Genomic DNA, 21,132 nt, shown 5'->3' with positions numbered 1-21,132 from the left:
AAAAAAAAAAAATCATACTCATTCAACAAATTTTAATTCGATATGATGAAAGAAAATTCCTGGTCACAACAGCATGAAACAAGTTACTCTACTCGTTGCCAGTGTGCAAAAAAAAAGAAAGTACTGAATGCATGTTAATACAGCTGTAGTGCTTTTACACAATCTGATTTTGTTCACCATCATTTTACACTGTATTTCATAAATAAATATTTTCGTTCTTTTCAGAGATGGTTATATGAGGAAGAGACTTGGCCTATAGGTGTAAAAAGGATCACAAATTCAACCCTGTCATGTACAGTGCACTCTCGTTACAACGAACACGGTTATATAACGAAATTTCGTTATAACCGTGTTCGTTGTAACGAGAGTGCACTGTACATGAAACGAAATTTCGTTATAACAAAGTAAAACTTCTGGTCCCAAAATTATCGCCATAAAGTCTATGGTACAAAATTCGCTTATAACGAACACAGTTATAACGAAATTTCGTTATAACGAAGTAAAACTTCTGGTCCCAAAATTATCGCCATTAAAGTCTATGGTACAAAATTCGCTTATAACGAACACGGTTATAGCGAAATTTTCGTTATAACGAAGTCATTTCCGAGCACCACTGACAAAGAAAAACAAAAGAAATGCGCTTCGTTATAACGAAATGCGGATCGCTTTCGAAAATACGTAGCTGTGTGTGTCACGCACAGATTCTCAAGAAAGTGAAGTCTTGGTTAGATGAGAATCACCTCACACTCAGTGTAGATAAAACACAGGTGGTAGTTGTTGGCGCACAACAGAAGTTTGTTCAGTCCAATCTGAATATGGTCTTTAAGGTGAATGATGTAATTATCAAACAGGTCCAAAGTGTGAAGTATTTAGGGGTCTGGATGGATCAGCAGTCTTAGCTGGCAAGAGAGCAAATCAAATATACCTCAAAAAAGATAGCAACCAGATTAGCATTACTCAGACGAGTTAGAAAATATCTAACTCTTGACAGCGCTAGATTGCTTGGTAATGCATTGGTCTTACCTTACTTTGACAATTGCTGTAATGCCTGGACGAATTGCAATCAGCGCAACAGGTCGATACTGATCAAACAACATAAACAAATGGCAAGGATAATACTGAAAGCAAATCCTTTAACACCCTCCTCTCAAATGTTCAAAACCTTGCATTGGATTCCTATGGAGGAACGTTGGCGGTTCCATCGGGCTAAGCTCTTATATGATGTAATTAATGGTTCTGCTCCATCCTATTTGATCGCTTCACGCTATGCAGTAGTACACATCGGTACAGGACAAGAAGGGCGGGCACCCATGGTCTTGTTTTGCCCAGAGTCACCTCTGAGAGTGGGAAAAGGGCTTTTTCTTTCTCTGGAGCTATGCTTTGGAATGCACTTCCTGCAATTATACGCAGTTCTCCTTCAAAAGCTACCTTTTGCTATAATTATTTGAAACATTTCGCCTCATAATCTGGGTTATTTGCTATCTGATATATGTAGATCTTGTTAGATCCATTTTCTGTAATCTCTGTTGTATATTTCTGTAGTGTTATTTGTCTGTTTCGTTTGACTTTTATGAATGCGTTTGTGACACAGGGCCTCTAGGGAGAACAGTGCATTGACCCTATATAAATATGACTAAATAAATAAATAAATTCCGAGGGGACTTGCGTTATTGTACGATAATCTGAAACCAAAATCAAATAAGGTTTGTTTTATTGTTCCGTAAGTTCTTTATTACAAAACACACAGTTTCTGATACAGCTAAATGTCCGTTCGTTCGGAAATGAAATAGGGTTACGTTATTACGAACATTTTGGCGTTATACCAAAGGGTCGTTATTAATAAGGTTTGTGTATAATCCGACAATAAAATATGGTTCTTATTACGACGGTTCGTTAGTCCGAAAATGATAAGAATTCCAAACGTTCATTATTCTGAACATAAAAAAAAGTTTCATTATCTAAAAGTGAAAAAGGCGAGACCACTAACAAACTAAGGAATTATAAACCTTATAATCGTCGATAACCGAACCTTTGAAATAACTATAACTTTCTCACTTAAAAAAAAAAAAAAATAACAAACCTTCTTCGGTATAGCGAACCTTCTTTCATTTTCGGATTAAAAAAACTTCGGAACAAGAAACCTTTGGAATAGTACACCTCTCTCATTTTTTTTTTTTTTTTTTTATTTACAAATCTTCCGAATGGCGAACCTCATTTCATTTTCCGATCAACAAACCTTCGGAAAACAAACCATATATTTATATCTAGATTATGAACTTTCAGAATAACGAATCTTCGGAAGAGTGAAGCTTCAAATGAACAAACCTTCGGAATCCCGGGAATGGCGAAATTTCGGAATAAGAAGCCTTCGGAGTAACGAACTTTAGTAAGAAACGAACCTTTGAAATAGCGAACTTGAACCAAATCTAAACCATCATTTCTATACATGTGTAATAATACAAACAACTTTATGCTCTCTTTTAAATGTAATATTCAACAAAATTAAAAAGGTACCATCCCATCTCACAAAGCTGTCCAGTGTATGCGTTATATATTGTATTTGTTCGGTTATAGCGAAATTTCGTTATAACGAAAGAAACTGCCGGTCCCGAGCATTTTGTTATAACGGGAGTGCACTGTACCTTTCAAGAACACATGTTCATGTACGAAATGCGAAGAGATTTATGGAAGAAAAATAAAGAATATATTTTCAACCCCTCCTGGCACATACATCATACATGATTACAGCCAAAATACAATGTAATTCATTAAATTATTGCAATCCCACTGGGAACTGACAGTGTAAAATACACAGTAAGTTAACGCAATGTTACTTCACTTGCGCCGATGTTCAGAAAAAGTATCAAATGCATCAGATACAATCAGATTTTGTTCATTATAATTTTACACTGTATTTTACAAAAGAAAATTTTCATTCATTCAGAATGATTCAATACAAATTTGAGCCTGTCCTGTACTTTTCAAAAGTGCATGTACAACATATGTGAAGAGATTTTCAGAAGAAATATAAAGAACATACACTGTATTTGTTTTCTTCTTCTTTTTTGTTTCAGTTAACGAATAATTCCTTTTTATTCTTTCTCAATAATGATCCACATACTTGCGTTATAACATTAATCAATGCAAGACTGCTCATTTGATTGATGGTACATATATACTGTATGACTCCAACCTCATGTGTTTCTTTGTTTCTAGTGCGAACTGTTATAACAGGGTACATGGTAATCGGCTCTCCCAAGGACCTCATTAAAACAGGTTTCACTGTTCAATGTTTTTACAGTCATGAGCTCTCACACAAACAAAATGTACTGTTAATAAAATGTACCTGCTTGTATCAGTTTTCCTATACAACATACTTGTAATGACAGTCAACTATAAAGGACAAAGAAGAATTTTACAGTACACTGTAAACTGAAAAAGAAATGCACAGCATCAAAACACAGTGCAGAATGCTCAATAAAAGTACACTGATGTAACAAAGTTTTGCTTTGTTCTGTTTTTATTTTTTCATAAATGCAGTATTTTTCTTGCCCCAAAGTTAACATTTTTTTTTCTTACTTCATTTTTCATACCCTGATGCACCAAAATTTCTGCACAAGAAAGTGATGTCCTGGCCCCAAGGAGTTTGGTACTGTATGAAGCCCCATTTTCACAGACCTTTGATAACACAACAACCTCAGGAGAACAAAATTCCTCACTTCAGGCATTAAAACTGCAGGAGAGTGAGGGGTACTGTTTTTACAGACACATACCAAAAACCTTTCCCAAGGTAGGTTTCTACGAAGAGGGTGTGTCAACTGATGCGACTACCCCGCCCACTGGCCGGCACCACATGACTGTAAACAAAATGTGGTTACAATCACTGATCTTGACTCCATAGAGATCAGTGGTTACAATCTATGCACATGATTGGCACGCGGTGTGTCGATCATTCTCTGTCTGCAATGTTGCACATGCTTGTTGAGTGTATCAAAGGAACATTACTGCAGTTGCATTCGAACAGAAGGGTTACCCCTGTAATGTTGGAGTAATGTCAGGGTAACATCAGGGTAATGTCGCAGTTAGAGTTTTGCAAAAGTTACAGCAACAATGTCTGAATAACATTTTGTGGAACCCTTTCACCAGGCAGGGTAAAAAAGGTTTAAGATGCTACCCCGACGTTTTCGCAGTAACAAGGCTCTGTTATAACAGGGCTTGAATGTCCAATATACATATCTTGAAGGTACTCCTGCCTGGGAGTGACACATATAAAATCAAATGAAATTTTGAAATCTATATGATACACTGCACCTAGTAGACAATGCTACCATGATATTTTTCTTACAGCAATTGCAATTTCCTACTACAATGTATATCGTGTACTTTACAGTCTGCCTATGAAAACACTATCCCTTTGTATCTGAGCTGAACCAACCATAAAGTCTCCATCCAATCAATAGACGGTCAGACTTTGATGCCTGTAGAGTATTATAAGACGGTCACAATCAATATGTCAAATTCTGATTCTTTTGGTTCATGCAAAACTTCCATGAATTGTCCTTGGAGTCCACCAAGTGAGTGATCAACTTTTAAAAGAGGAGCTCTCTAAAAGCCATCATCTTACACACCATACCTAGCCAAAGTTGAAAGAAATATCTCCTGGGATGGATAGACATGTGTTAACCTAAACATAGGTCCAAATTCATGTAAGTTGAAGGAATTTCTCCTGTCTCTTTTAATAATAGGATTCAACTTTAGGCGAGTTTGACTGTATATGCAAGAACAAGAGCTGTTACATAAAGTTACATGAGGGAAACTTACCAGCACTTGTCTACTGATACACTGTACTATTGAAAAGTGATGTTAGTTTCTTCTGTTGCCATTATAACAGCACTCTGTACTACATACACTTTAGCATGCACACTAATTTGGATAAAGATGAACTGTGTTCAAATTTCCAACCGCCTTCATGAATTCCAGCCTGTAAAACCTGGTGCAGGAGGAGCTACCTGGTACTAAAAGGCAACAGGCATGTCCTATGATACTGGTCCTTGGCACAGAGTATGGCTGGTAGAAGGGAAGCCACATGTGTCTGGGTGTTGGTTGCAGCAGGTCATCATACATCAAACTTATCAAAGCAAATGTTCTGTCCTTCCTCATCATACTGCTTCTTTGTTACAATCAGCTTGGCAAACTCTTTGGACTCTGTCATGATCTTTCCTCCTTCCCATGCATACGTCACTGGACTGGAAGTTTAACATGTCACCATTAGAAAGAAAAACACATATGATTAAAAAGAGTGATACAGTAGCTTCATGTAAATATGAGAACAAATTTTTCTCTGCCACCTTTCTGTTATATGTAATCAATCTTCAATGCATCGTCACTTATTAGCAATATTCACAATGCCTTTCAAACCTGACATCTAAAAAAAAGGGGGGGGGGGGTTTCTTGATAAATTCAAGAGAACTCTATGGATTATGTCATTATCTTTCCCTCCTTCCCATACATGAGTAATTCCGTGAAGTTGGGGCACAAAGTGTTATATTTTAGCATAACTCAATACTAATTATGCTATACATAATTTATACTGTTTATAGGCTTTACAATTGTATTGAGACCATACATTTTCCTGGAAATTTTGTGCCATTCAGACTCAATTTTGATGAAGTTATTAAAACAATATGTAAGGGAGTCCTGTAGCATCGTGACGTGTCCATGTAGCATCGTGATAGTTAAAATCTGGTCCTAAAAGACAAATTAATGCAATTAGCTTGACCAGAATTTGATATAATATGCATAATTACTAGATTAGTCAGATAGCTAAATATCTTAACTCTCCTTTCCACAGTTTTACTTTTACAAGAAAATTTAAACACAATGTGTCACTATGCTACGCGGTGTCCACCAAATGTAACAAAAAAGGACACCGCATAGCATCGTGATACATTTTGTAATTTTCTTTTAAAATTAAAACTGTGTACAGGAAATTTGAGATATTTTGCTATCTCATTCATATCTTGTACATGTAAATGCATATTGCATCAAATTTTGGTCAAGCTAATTGCCATAATTTGTCTCTTAGGAACAAATTTTAAAATATCACGATGCTACATGGACACGTCACGATGCTACAGGACACTGTTACATATTGTTTAATAACTTCATCAAAATTGAGTCTGAATGGCACAACATTTCCAGGAAAATGTGTGGCCTCAATGCAAATGTAAAGCCTACAAACAATAAATGTATAGCATAATTAATATCAAGTTATGCTGAAATGTATTTTTTAAATATCACTATGCTACATGGACACTGCCCCAACTTCATGGAATTACCCACATATAAATATACATACAGGTATGAATAACACACTTCTATGTGTTTTTAAGTACATAATATTGTCCATTCTGTGGAGAATTGAAAAGGTGGTTTGTTTAGAAGAGGTACATGTATTGAACAATTTCTGCCACACAACAGCTGAAAAGCATTACAGACAGGCTAACAAAATACAGAAACAAGTATGGAGAGATAGATAGGACAGAAAACATGAAAAGACAGAAGAGGATCTAAGTTTAGAATGATTGACTGAGTGAATGGGAGAGTGAAGCTCACAGGAATTAACAGAAGAAGTAAGACCATATCAAAAACAAAAGTTTAAGCTTTCACCTCTTTGGCAGTGTGACTTGGACCTTGTATTCTACCGGTGCTAGGGACCTGACATCACTCTCCACTCTCTCCCTGAAGCCAGGGAAGAGGCAGTTTCCCCCAGTCAGTACAATGTTCTGGTAGAGATGAGGACGCATCTCTTAAACAGAAAGCCAATATAAAAAGAGCAAATGTTATTTTGAACGATATGTTAAACTACAGTGGCATGGCTGGAAGATCAGGTTGTACTGTTTCTTCATGTGATACTTAGCATGGTACAGTGCATTCCTCTACAGTCCTTGGGGCGGTGGTTTTCTTTCATTATATCGAAATTTCATTATAGCTAAACAGTGAGGTATACAAGGATATAGATCCTATGACAATTTTTGGACCTGAATCTTTACCTTGTTGTAACAAGAACTTTGTTATAATCATGCTCATTATAACAGGAGTGCACTGTAGTCTACATACAGTCAACCTCGCGTAAGTCGACATAATCGGGACTGAGAAAAACACATCGACTTACGCGTAAGTCGACATTTTGTCGACTTATAAATGAAAACTAATTTCCCCTATACAGAGTAAGATCACAATGCAGATCGCTACCCAAATCTTACTCCTTTTGCTGCCAAAACATACCTACTGACATCAGCAACGATTATGTTTTAGTTCATGTATAATTCTCGCGCGGATTAGTAACGACAACGCACAATTCCCAAATCTCTAGAGAGATTTTGAGAGAGCGGGATCGGAAACCTGGGCCCGTTTCTAGACACTGTACATTTTAAATTTGATTTGAAAAATCAAACGCATATTCCCCAAATTGTATGCGGCTTTGCGATTTAAATTCAAGTGCGTTGCTGCGAAGATGTGCGTGTAAATTCGTATGATTCTGTCGAGATAATTTTTCAGTGCCGTCTGAGTTGAAATAGGATGTGTGATTTTCCTTCCCTAAGTCGCCATATTTGTTTTGCCTAAATTTCTTTTGTCATACTCTGAAAATGAATATTGTTTTCGCGCTCCGATTTGCAACATTACCTCTCTGTACGGCGCGGGCTAGTCTGAAATGAAAAGAAGAAGAAAAGTTTGTTAATCCGAAAACGACATCTTTTGGGATTACTAATACCTTCGTAAAAACAAATCTCTTTCCATCGTCGGACTAATTTAACTTTGTACTGAGATTTAAACCTTCGGCATAGCGAACTGTAACAATAATTTGCTACTATTTTTTCATTGACATTTCGTGAAGCAGCATGCGTTTCGGTACTTTGAAATATGTAAATGTTGTGATGTCTTTCCCCTGCTAGTGCAGACTAAGTTCGGTCACGGCAAAAGTTCCGTTACGAAATAAAACATAATGCAAGTCTTTTCAACAATAACACACTTCCGTATAGATTTTCATGCGTTTAAACGGAGTTTCTAGTTTTGCACAAAAACCGCAAGTCTTTTCTGCAAAGCTCTTGCGATACAACGTTGCTTGGAATTTGATGGACTTGCATTTGATTTTTAGAATTGCGTTTAAACACAATTGAGTTTAAGTTTCTTACAATTTTCTAGTTTCGAATGATTATCAAACACAAGTCTTTTCAGCGTCCCGTGTGATTTGATGGACTTTCATTTGATTTTCGGGGTTGCGTTTGATTTTTAATTTTGCGTACGAAATAAAAATAATGCAAGTCTTTTCAACAATAATGCACTTACGTAGATGTTTACATAGAGATGCGTTCAAACGCAGTTTCTTATAGTTTCGTACAAAAACTGCAAGTCTTCTCTACAACGCTCTTGCGTTTGAATACAGTGTTACGTGTGATTTGATGGACTTGTATTTGATTTTTAGAATTGCGTTTAGAGTTTTTTTAAAAAGTTCCCGACAATTTTCTGGTTATGATTATCAAACGCAAGTCTTTTCAGCGTTCCGTGTGATATGATGGACTTGCAATTGCATTTGATTTTCAGAGTTGCGTTTAATTTTAAATTTTGCGTACGAGATATAAATTAATGCAAGACTTTTCGACAATATTATAAACGCACCTCCGTAGATGTTAAGAGATGCTTTTAAACGCAGTTTCTATAGTTTCTTACAAAAACCGCAAGTCTTCCTTGCAACGCTCTTACATTTGAATACAGCGTTGCGCGTGATTTGATGGACTTCATTTGATTTTTAGAGTTGCGTTTAAACGCAATTGAGTTGCAGGTTCGTACAACTATTTTCTAGTTTCATATGATTATCAAACGCAAGTCTTTTCAGAAATGCAAAAGTTGCTCGTGATTTGATACACCTGCATTTGATTTCTAGTTGCATTTAATTACATGTAGTTGCATTTTAATTAATTTTCTAAAAACGGGCCCAGGTTTCTAATACCGCTTCGAAATAATCAACGTTAGATTGGATAAACGGAAACACCTATTTCATGTTCTAATAATGATTCTCTATAGGACCTATAAGTGTATAAAATTTGTGCGTTTTGAGAATAACGAGAAGGAGAAAAGGGGGAAAGTGAACTGCTTTGGGTACAAATGTAACTCTCAAATGTAAATGAGTGTATGCCCTCTCTATTCTGACGTATACATGTACAAGACAATGGACGCATGGCGCGAATGGTACCGCGCCGTACACTAGCGAATTACCGAGTAGAAATGCTGCGAATCGGAGCGGGAAAACAATTCTTTTTCAGAGAATGGCGATCAGATTTTGAGCGAAAAAATTATGTCGACTTAGACGAGGGAATCAACACGTATTTTAGCTCAGTTGGCTCTCAAAAATTAGGTTGACTTACGTGAGTTGTCGACTTATAAATGTCGACTAAGACGAAGAAATTTTCAAGGAATAACAAAGGCAAAAATCGGGACTTTTTTATCGTGTCGACTTAAGCGAGTTGTCGACTTATGCGATGTCAACTTAAGCGAGGTTTACTGTACATTCATTGCTCTTGCCCACTCTTAATCTGTCATTGCTGACATTTGATACTGAATTTTACACTGAAACCATAACATTTTGTAGTTCTATTGTGGCATTTGCAATTCATTATCAATTCTAAACTGGAGAATGTTACTGTCTGGTGCATACAAACTTCGCAAAATGCAGATTGCTTCTTCTGAAATGACTGATGTTACCTTCAAAATGTAACAAAACTCCTTGTGATTTTCAAAAAGTTGTATGTGCATGCACATAATCCGAACATGTTCATTCTTGTGTCCATCTGGTCAGAATTTTATGATACACAATTACATACCATATGTCTGAATTGTGATGGCATGTACAATTGTTTTTGATCAAATATCCATAAAACAAAATGCAATGTACGTAGTTGAGTGATTAAGACAGCTACACACATGGGTACAGTGTGTTATTGTTACAGGTTCAAGAGTTCCTGGGTTCAGTCTCAAGAAATTCTGATACTATTCTGCATACAACAAAAAATGACATCTTCTTGGCCCTAACCCTCCTTAACCTAACTTTGAGAGAGCCAAGCATGCCTCAGACATTCTGGGGTGTGTGTATTTTGAATCCCACCTCAGTTCCTTCTTAAATCCATGAATATTTACATCTAAGATTATTGTACATTTGTATCACTAACAAATACATCTGAAGGTGAAGCAAAAATATAAACTGGTTTGCAATTGAATTGTCCTACAAGGTGTGTGCGATTCACTCTGTGCGGAAGAGCGATGGACATCGCTGTGACCCAATTTGCCGATAATAGATTATGAAAAATTATGTAGCAGTCACGATGGGGTAAGCTCTGAGATTGTGGACTTCCAGAGAACCTTTTCTACTAATATTTTGCATTTTCATTGTTACCCAACTGAAATTGTGTTATTACAGCATTATTTCACACATTTCTTAAGCATATCTGTGATTTTAGAGCAATAATCAACAGGTCTGCTCGCATACAAGAACTATGTTTTGGCTTTAAGCACTGTTGCTCTGTCGTTTATGACTACAAGAGACATCATGCCCAACATACATCTGAATAATTGATACAATACCATCAAAGTTATTACTTGACTCAGTCACTACATTTTGCTTTAAAGAAAGAAAACATTTGGTTTTAAAGAAAAAAAAATACAATGCTCAGGTTCAGTCTTCCAATATCAATCATATCTGTATTGGCAGCGATTATAATGCAAATATTCAGTTTCTTCAAATTCACAAATAGTAGAAGGAAACCACTGATAAGAAAACTATTATCAGGATTTGAAGGTGGGTAGATTAAATGATGTAAATTCAGATTAAATTATGTAACTTTGACATTTCTTGCATGAAAACAACCTGAAGTACATACAGGTGTATCTGTTGTGTTTGACCAAGGATATCTTTATTTGAAATGTGGGAAGACAAGAACTAGCAGGAAAAAAAGCTGAAATCAATGGGTTCAACAAACTATCAAACACACATAAGAACTTACAGGTATACATACATAACAGCCTCAGTCTATAGCTGACATCTCATGATAAATGCAAAACTGTGGATTTTTTGTTTTTCACTTTTGTACCTTCATGTGTTAAAACTCTAGGAATTTGAAGTTTATTTTACAGAGATTTAAATTTTTGGCAATAAAAGAAACAAAGAAAGAAAGAGGAATCAGCCTAAGGGCAGATATAACAAGGGAAAATGTTGATTCCGAAACATGCCATGTCAAAACCAGCACACGACAGTTGAATGACTGCACTCTATACTTCTCTGCATTATCACTGTGTGCTTGCAGTCGCAACCCCGTGACAAATGCCAGTTACATGTGTGCTCCATATTATCTGAGCTATTGATTGGCTAAATCAATGTTGGCCTATCAACTGTTTGAGAGACGTTACTGTTAGTGTAAGTATGAGGGACTTGGGATTGCCCTTTACTTGGCACTATTGTTTGAAGGATAAGAATGGGGCACTTTCCAATCACATCCAGTACTAGTATATTTTCTATTTGTTGACTGAAACTTTGGTCACATTGCTGAATCAGAAACTCAGAAAAGTGATTCATGAGCATGAGAGATAACAACTGCAGACAGTGTTGTGCACCTGTGGGAAATTTTGCATTCATAGGTCTGTCTTTACAGAGCAGTGGGTGATTTTCTTTTTTCTGTGACTGTTTGATTTGCTCCCTTTGACTTTAATTACCATTACCCTGTACTTTGCCTCCACAGCACTATTTTGTATGGTGTGATTGAGGCAATATACAGATGATGAGTAGATGATCTGAGGATTCATTAGCATGTGTGATGAAAAGCAGGTTTTGTCTGCAACAAGTTTATTGCCAAATCTAAAACACTTGACAAGTGTTAAGACAGACATTTTCCCCCAAGAGAATACTCTGAAGCCTCTTGTACACTTTCAGGGATCGCATCATGGATCATCATTCCAGGATCATCCATCATGTTTCCACCATGTTTCCATCATGACTGTGTTGACACTGAGAAGTCATTTGGAATGATCCTTGACCTTTCGACATGCCCGTGGAAAAAAATATGCTTGCTTAGAAATCAGTCCATACCCTTCCTTGTAGGCACTGTCTAATCTCTGTTGTCTCCGTATTCATTCCGGAACACTGTGTGAAGACATTGACATGTCCATATTAGCATCAGCTCCATCAGAGACTGAAATTCTGTGTATTTTACAAATATGACTTATAAAGTTTGAAATTTGCTCACATTTTTCTCATCATTTATAATGGCATCATCTTATCATACTATCTGTAAAGTGATCGCATAAGAAGCCAAGCTGTTCACCCAAACACTCCATTTCCTCAATGTTTTTCTGTGTTTTGTTTTTGTTTTGTTTTGTTTTGTTTATGCCATGATGTTGATGATGATGATGATCCACAGCATTTGTATGGCGCCATATATCTGTCACAGAAACATTCAAAGGCGCAGACTCCTCCAAGACAGTTAGCAATTAAATGTCTGGTGAAAAATGTGAGTCTTGAGTGAGGCTTTGAAGTGATCCAGTTTGTCAATTTCACGGAGGAAAGATGGGAGGGAGTTCCATAGGCGAGGAGCAATAGAGGAAAACGCCCGGTCTCCGTATCCCTTGTGATGTGTGATGGGCACCTGGAGAGTGAGGCCAGATGAACGAAGGCCAGGGCGAGGCTGCCGTCGCTCAATTAGGGAAGACAGGTATCCTGGGGCCAGACCATGAATGGCCTTAAAAGTGAGAAGTAAGATCTTGAAATCAATTCTGTTCTTGATGGGAAGCCAATGCAGCTCAGCCAGGACAGGGGTAATGTGATCATACTTCCTCAGCCCGGTGAGCAAGCGTGCTGCTGCATTCTGTACTGCTTGAAGTCTGTTCAAGGTTGCAGATGGAAGGCCAGCTAGGAGACTGTTACAAAAATCCAGTCTTGATGTTATGAGTGAATGAATGATGCTTTCTGCTGCTATCCTTGTAAGCAGAGGTCTAATAGCTGCGATGCTACGAAGCTGGAAGTAAGCAGTCTGGCATACCTGCGAAACATGCCTATCCATCCTCATAGACTGGTCAAAGTAGACCCCAAGGTTACGGACGTTATCTGCAGGAGAGACAGACACATCACCGACGTGAAAATCCAAGGAGACGATCTTGTTTCTCATTTGTGGAGAAGAAATGATGAGGCATTCAGTCTTGTCGTCATTGAGTTTCATGAAGTTCTTCACCATCCATTGTCGGATATCTGACAGGCATTCAGTCATCCTCGTAGCTGCTGCTGTTTCTTCAGCTGCCACTCTTGGATCGAATGTCACATAAAGTTGAGTGTCATCTGCATAGAAGTGGGGTTCTAAACCATGCTGACGTGCTATGTTCCCAAGGGGGGAAGTGTATAGTGTAAAGAGTAATGGTCCGAGGACTGAACCTTGTGGGATGCCACAGGTCAGGAAGGCCTGCTCTGACAGAGTTCCATTGATGTTCACAGACTGTCTTCGGCAATGGAGATAAGATCTGAACCATTGAAGGGCAGTGGCGCCAACTTTGAAATCCTGCTGCAGCCTGTGAATGAGGACTTTGTGATCAATTGTGTCAAATGCAGCTGACAAATCCAAGAGAAGTACCATGGCTGCTTTCTTGTTGTCAACTGCTCGCAAGATGTCATCAGCTATTTTCAGAAGGGCTGTCTCTACGCTGTGGTGTCTCTTATAAGCAGACTGCATCGGCTCATAGAGTTTGCAGACCTGGAGATGTGACATTAGTCTTTTGGCAACTACTTTCTCGAGGACTTTGGCAAGGAATGGCAAGTTAGATATAGGTCGGTAGCTGCTCATCTTATCCGGATCTAAGGGTGTCTTCTTAAGTACAGGAGTGACATGGGCGAGCTTCAGCTCATCTGGAAACATTCCTTCCTGTAACGAAGCATTGATTATCCTGGAGATAGGAACGGCCATTAGTTCATAACTCTCTTTCACAATTGAGGTTGGGATTGGATCCAGGGAGCATGACTTGGCAGGAGAGCTGCGGATAACACTCTGTATTTCTGCCGGAGTTGTGGGCGCGAGTGTAGTAAGATGTTCATCACTTGAGGTTGTATCACTGTCTGACTCTGGCTCTACAGTAAGGGACATGTTCGACTGTAGATTGCATCTTATAGACTCAATCTTACCAATAAAATACCTTGAGAATTTAGAGGCTACACGACCAGGAGAGGAATGATGCCCTAGTGCCACAGCTGATTCTGTCTTTCTGTACAGAAGCTTGTTGATGATGGCATAGAGTGCTTTTTGGTCAGATCCACAATCAACTATTAGTTTATTGTAGTAGGCAGCTTTGGCACACATGAACAACTGCTTGACTCGATTTCTCTGCTCTTTGAAGAGTTGTCTATCAGATGGGGCACGAGTTTGCCTCCATCGGCGTTCAAGCTGTCGCCGCGTGCGTTTTGCAGTAGCGATAACCTCACTGTACCAGGGGACAGCCGGCTGTTCCACAACTACACATGTCTTTTCAGGAGCATGTTTGTCCAACAATTCCCTGAGAACCACATTATACTGATGGACTGAGTCATTCACGGCACCACAGGTGTTAGAGAACAGACCGGAATGTTTCAGGTCAAACCTAAGCTGAGTCGAATCAATAGTCTTCAACTTGCGGTAGGTGATCTTCTTCTTCACAGGCTTGGGTTTCTCGAGTTGGAGGAGACAGTGGACAGAGCTGTGATCTGATATCGAGTCCTGGATACATACTGAATTTATGCCTTCCACATCAATATGGGTGATGATCAGATCTAAAATGTGACCTGACTCGTGAGTAGGCTCATCCACAATCTGCTGCAGATTATGATCTAGGAGAAGTCTCTGGAAAGCTTTAGTGTCATTGGATTGTTGGTTTTCCCAGTGGATGTTAAAGTCACCAAGAATGAACAATTTCCCAGTGAACAAGGAATGTCTATCTAACAAAACTGAGAACTCATGGATGAACTCAGTAAACGTACAACAGTTCTTACGTGATGGTGGTGGACGGTAAACAACAATTACCTTAATCCTTGCAGTACCATGTGACAAATCAGTTTCCATAAACTCAAATGATTTAGGTTGAATGTTGGTTCTTACTGCTTTTGAGCACAGACTTGATTTGTACAAAAGACCTACACCTCCACCCCTGCGATACTTCCGAGGGACATGAAGCAGTCTGTATCCAGAAGGAGTTACTCTCGCTGCGCTCTGGGGCTCGCCTGGCTTGAACCAAGTTTCAGTCAATGCTAGAACATCAATATCATGGTCTATCAGATGATCCTTAATTAAATCAGATTTATTGCATGCTGATTGACAGTTAATCAGACCAAGAGTAAAGAGAGCATGCACAACTACAGGAAGAGTTGAACTCTTCATAGCTTTGAATTCACTCTCAATAATCTGCTTCTTCTTACCACCACGGCAGCCCCTGTGACCATTACGCCTCTTGTGTATTCCCAAGGTCTTCAATTTTCCATAAGTAGAAGCAGCTAACATGCGTTGGTTAAAGCTCATACCATTCCATATTGACTTCAGTTCACTTGTGCTGTACTGAATAAGTGGCATTCCTGGGGAGAGTCCACTCTGGCAGAGCTATTGACATTGGTGGTACTAAGAAGAAGCTACACAATGGACACTGCATGTCATCCTATTGTGTGTGATTCCGGTTGGTTGCACAGAAGAAGCACCCAGCTAAAGCCCATGAACTTCAGAACAAGACATGAAGAAGCACATATGGGACAGGCAGGCAAGTAAAAGTGAAATAGGACCACAAGCTGAGAAATTGACTCTACAATTTCTGAGGAGATGAAATTCCATATCAATCAGATAGATGTCCAGTGGTATCCAGGTATCAAACTGGTCAACTAGAAGCACTCACAAACTCACAAATCACAGCAGACAATGCAAAAAGCCAACAAATTGGAGGAGTCAAAAGAGGGGTCGCCAGCAAGGGCGCACACACACACACACACCTGATGTTGCTGCAAAATGAAAGTTTCTGCAACAAAGTGTTTTATATTCATGGTCTTGACAAGCAGAACTATATGTGCTGTAGATTTTCTGTTGTGCTTGCCATACTTACCTCTGAAGGCATGTCACCTGAGAAATATGAATTATTAAATGAGCACCTTCAAGCACAAGTGACTTGTCAACATATTAGGACCAGGAAGGGACCCAGTTACCTCCATGCTCTTCCTTGATAACCATGTTAGCTCTGTGTATATTTCCGGAATGGTCTGTGTTGCTACCTTGTCTGTCCATGGAGACACCCAGTTGGGATTGTATCCACACCGGCATTGAGAGAAAAATTGTGATGTTGCACCCCGGAACACTACAGATCAACGATCCGTGGTGATCCGTGAAGCGATCCGTGAAAGTGTAAAAGGGGCTTTAGCACTTTTCTGTCACATTTCCTTTGTTTCCTGTTTATCAATTTTACAATGTACTATGTATGTTACCCTATCATAGCAGAACATGTTCACACAGTGTTCATGTACAAGTGTGCTCCATATGTGCTGATAGGACAGGGGTCCAGATATAGTGAGGTACATTAGCCAGGACCTTATCTAACCGGATTCCCCTATATCACAAATATTTCTCTGTTTGTTTGTTATGTACAAATGTACATGCTACATGTCAAATCTATGTGTGTAATCCTTGCTTTAAAAACACACAAACACACACACACAAATGTTCCCTAAACCTAAATTATTTTTGCCTGGAGTGCTACATTGTAAGACCACCCACCTTCAGGAGAAATGCTGATTTGTGTGTGTTTCACTTGTGTGTAAAGAGAACAAAGGCCACAAGTTAGACATTCATTTCATCTTTCCTAGAATTGTAGTGTGGCCACTCCTATGCTTATCTCACAAGACACCTTCTGCTACTTTGTAATCTCACCTTCTGGGGTGGAGTTGATAGAATGCACTATGGCTTCACTGATCCCCATCTCCTGTATGCTGATGTCTGATGGATGGAAGAGGATCTCAGGCACAGCAAAACGTTCATTATTCATGCGCACAATCTAAGAGGGAGGAAGTTAAAAATTTGAAAACAGAAATTGGACCTTCAATAAAATTAATTTCCCTGTCAAAATGAAAATTGTACACAAGATAACACTGGTTTTGTGATTGTACAGGAAAGGTAAGTTGTATAATATTCTAGTTGTGACTATGCCTGAACACTTGGTATAATTGACTTGTAAGTACACAGTATGTACAGTCCTATTGTAGGTCTATATCAAAAGCACAATCCATCAAACTGTGATGTTGCCCATTTGTAAAATATATTCTACCACCCTAACAATAATATTTCGGAAGTTTGGTGACAAATTTGAAAATGTGTTTTCAAGGAGAAGATGAAAATGCAAACTTTGGCCCCCACTTTGACGCCAAGGGGACATCCCTGGAGCTGCCACAAACAAACTTGAAACGACAGTCACAAATGTACTATCTCTAGCAAAAACTTAGCTCTATCACTTCTGGTTCAGAAGATTTTATTCTTCTTTTTCTTTTTTTAATACCTCCACCACAAAGTGTCACTGGAGGCATTATGTTTTTGGGTTGTCCATCCGTCCATCCGTCCATCCGTCCATCCGTCCCTAATTAATTTTGTGGACACTGTCACTTCAGAACCATTTGAGGTATCCTAGTGAACTTGGCATTTGTATGTATGAGTGGACAAAGTTGTGCCTATCAACTATAATAGAGTACACATGCTCAAGGTCAAAGGTCACAGTCAAATTCCTTTCTCCTTTTATTTCTCCAAAAGTATGCGGTAATGGGCAAGCCCAAGATAAGGTCCCCTCAGAAGGCAAAATTTCATCTTTGTTCAATATTGACATGTTTGGTATCATTTTGAAGCTTATGAGTTGAAGTTTGATTTCTATGGAGGAAAAAAATGATATGATGTAAATTTATGCAAATTTCAAGGGCTTCATTTGCATAAATGTGAAATACAGCGTTATGTATGGGACATTTATAAAAATTCATATTTATTCAAAGGAAAGCAAATGATATTTGATTAATACAGTATGTGGACATTAGAAGTTCATCAAGTAATTTAACTTGGTATGAAAATTTAGGGATTATGCAAATGATTATGCAAATTAGCTCGTGTCCTATCATGAGATGTGCCATACGTAACAAATTGAGGTCATTTTTTCAGGTTTTCTCTAAAATTTATAAGGTTATTTGAATGCCCTTTTGGAAAGTTCTAATTTATTGTTTAGAGAAGTTAAATACCATCTAAAAGAAGAAAAATGGTAAAAGAAATATTTTTTATTAGGCAATTAAATAATGTTACGTATGAGACAAATGCGTCACATACATGTATGGGACATCCACGTACATATTGCATGTGAATGCATGTAGCTAGCTGGGAGGGTCTCTCAGTACACAAATGGTCAATCATCCTGAAGAAAGCATCCCAACTTTGCAGCTACTTTTGAGTTACACACACTTGAAACAATACATGTACTTGACTGAACAATTTTCAATAAGGGGGAGGGGGAGATGGCAAAATACACTATGAAAATCAGCATTAAAGGGATGGTATAGTTTTTGTAGAAATGGGGATTCAGTTTTCAACATTTTACAAGATGATTGGAAACCAATTATAGGAATCATTAAAAAGCATACAAATCTCAGAGTAGAGGTATTCAAAGTTTATTTGATGGAGATCCGATTTGGAATGGCTGAGATATCAAAAAACAAACAAATACAAAGTAAAATGAAGTGGTCCTAATAATAAATGTGACCCACCTTTTGTTAGGACACCACGTGTCTGGATATCTCAACCATTTCAAAACAGATTTTTGTTATGTTAACTTTGAATTCCTCTTAGAATTGTATGCTATTTAAATATTTCATAAAAGAAGTGCTAATTATCTTGTAAAAGTTGAAATCAGAATTCCCATCTGAACCAGAACTAAACAGTCCCTTGAAGTAGAGACCTCTAATCTAAAGGGTACTGAAACCGAATCTTATACAAAAGCAGATTGAAAAATTGCAGTTCAACTACTAGTATATTGGGTAATGTTCACCACTCAATGTAGAGCTCTAGCTACGTTGTAGCTGCATTGTATAACACATGTCTGTGATGACAATGAAGATGTTGCTTCAAATTAGTGTTTTTCATATCATTTTTTTTTATTGCAAGTGATAAACAAATTGTCCTTATTCAGTTTTCAGTAGTAGCCACGACAAAAATCATGGCCATACATACTGAGATGTGACTTGAATCAATGACCTTATTGCTAGACAGACATCATCTACACAATTACTGGGGTTCCACGCAGCAGGTACTGTACGAGCTGAAATTTTCGCGGTGGTTTTATTTTCGCGAATTTTGCGAATCGCCTTAGAACCGCAAAAATAACAACACGCGAAAATAACAATGCGCGATTAACTAAATTCAGTTAGACCCTCGTAACCGCGAAATTAACAACACGCGAAAATGTCCTCCAAGTAGCAATTTGCGAAAATATCTGTACGAGGATGACCAATGACATCAATTGGCTCGATGGGTTCAGGTTCAGGAGTTACCTTACTAATCGAAAACAATTTGTACTTATCAACGGTCATGCATCAACTACGCAAAATGTTAACTGTGGTGTTCCTCAAGGAAGCTTACTAGGTCCCCTTTTATTTATTCTCTATGTTAATGATATGTCAAATTCTTCAAACATCCTCTCTTTCTTATCATTTGCGGATGATACTAATGTAATTTTATCTGATTCTGATTCTGATCGATTAATTGATACTTTAAACAGTGAATAAATAAAGTTACTCCAGTGGATAAGAGCGAACAAATTGTCAATAAATTTGCAAAAAACTAAATGCATGTTGTTCAGTAATTCTCTGAAAAATTTACCAAGAAATATTTTCCTGGAAGACACGATCATAGAAGAAGTCTCTTCCATCAAATTTCTAGGTTTGATTCTGGACAATAAACTTACCTGGGGTTTGCATATCGATTCTGTATGTCATGTTATTTCGAGGAATATAGGTATTATAAACAAAGTTAAATTTTATCTTTCAAAAAATTTACTTTTTATGTTATATTCTACTTTGATACTACCTTACTTAAACTATGGGATACTCGCATGGCGAAACACTTTTTCTACTTATACAGAAAGATTATTATTACACAAAAAAGCTCTTCGTATCATTTGTCACGAATCATGGAGAAGTCATACCAATGATTTACTTCACGAAAATAATATTTTGAAAATTTATGACCTCTATCGTTTGCAATTAGGACAATTCATGTATAAACACACCAACCATTCTCTCCCCCTTTTGTTTGATTCCATGTTTTTAAAGAATGAAACTGTTCATGCATATCCAACCCATCACTCCCATGAATATCATTTGCCTTTACTAGGACGGTTTACTAGGACGGTTTACTAGGACGGTTTTTGCAAAATCTTTATTCTCTTTTTCTGGACCAAAATTCTGGAATTCTCTTGATAATAATACAAAAGAAGCTTTAAGTTTGAATACATTTTCTTTGAAGTTAAAGAATCATTCCAAAACTTTGTATGCAGCATAATAATTCATTCTTTTTTTTTCTCACTTTTGATTTTCAAAATTGTTGTTGCTTCGTTAATCTCACTACTCTTTGTTCATCAGCGAGCCCATGCTTCACTACTGTATCTTTCTATCCTCTCATTAATCTTTCCTTACAAGAGAGCCACCTTGTGTTTGTTAATGCGTGTCCGTATGTGTGCATGTATGTGTGTATTACTCTGTCTGTCTTTTTTTTTACTACCGCTTAGGGAAATTTGTTGTTTGTTTTTTGTAATTATATTTTTTTCTATATGAGGGGACTGCATTCTACAAGCTCTGCTTTTTAGCAGTCCCCTCCATTTCCAGCAATATTGTTTATGCATTTACCACAGTGACGTAATAGTTATTTGTATCTCTGTTGATAATTTACCTGTATCTTGTATACAATGTTATTCTGTTCATCGCATTGTGTTACTGATTTCCTGACATCTGTGTATACGAGTGTTTCATTGTATTTCTAATTATTTGTTTGTTAGAAATGAAATGAATCAACTTGAACT

At 37.7% G+C, this 21,132-nt stretch overlaps 1 protein-coding gene across 1 annotated transcript in view; it reads right to left on the bottom strand.

The window, feature by feature from the left end:
* Positions 1-4,405: 4,405 nt before the first annotated feature.
* Positions 4,406-21,132, bottom strand: part of LOC139730633 (actin-related protein 6-like) — a 38,917-nt gene continuing 22,190 nt past the window's right edge. The window contains exons 7-9 of the mRNA XM_071641490.1: positions 16,962-17,085; positions 6,670-6,808; positions 4,406-5,246 (exon numbers count right to left, since the gene is read on the bottom strand). Of these exons, the coding sequence (XP_071497591.1) occupies positions 5,117-5,246; positions 6,670-6,808; positions 16,962-17,085 (393 nt within the window). The 3' untranslated portion in view covers positions 4,406-5,116. The remainder of the gene's footprint in view (positions 5,247-6,669; positions 6,809-16,961; positions 17,086-21,132) is intronic.

The sequence above is a fragment of the Diadema antillarum genome, unplaced genomic scaffold (genome assembly GCF_040938485.1).
Source record: "Diadema antillarum isolate AM-2024a unplaced genomic scaffold, OU_Dant_1.0 seq00000324_RagTag, whole genome shotgun sequence".
NCBI classification, from domain to species: Eukaryota; Metazoa; Echinodermata; class Echinoidea; order Diadematoida; family Diadematidae; genus Diadema; species Diadema antillarum.
This window is presented reverse-complemented; position numbering and strand designations above follow the sequence as displayed.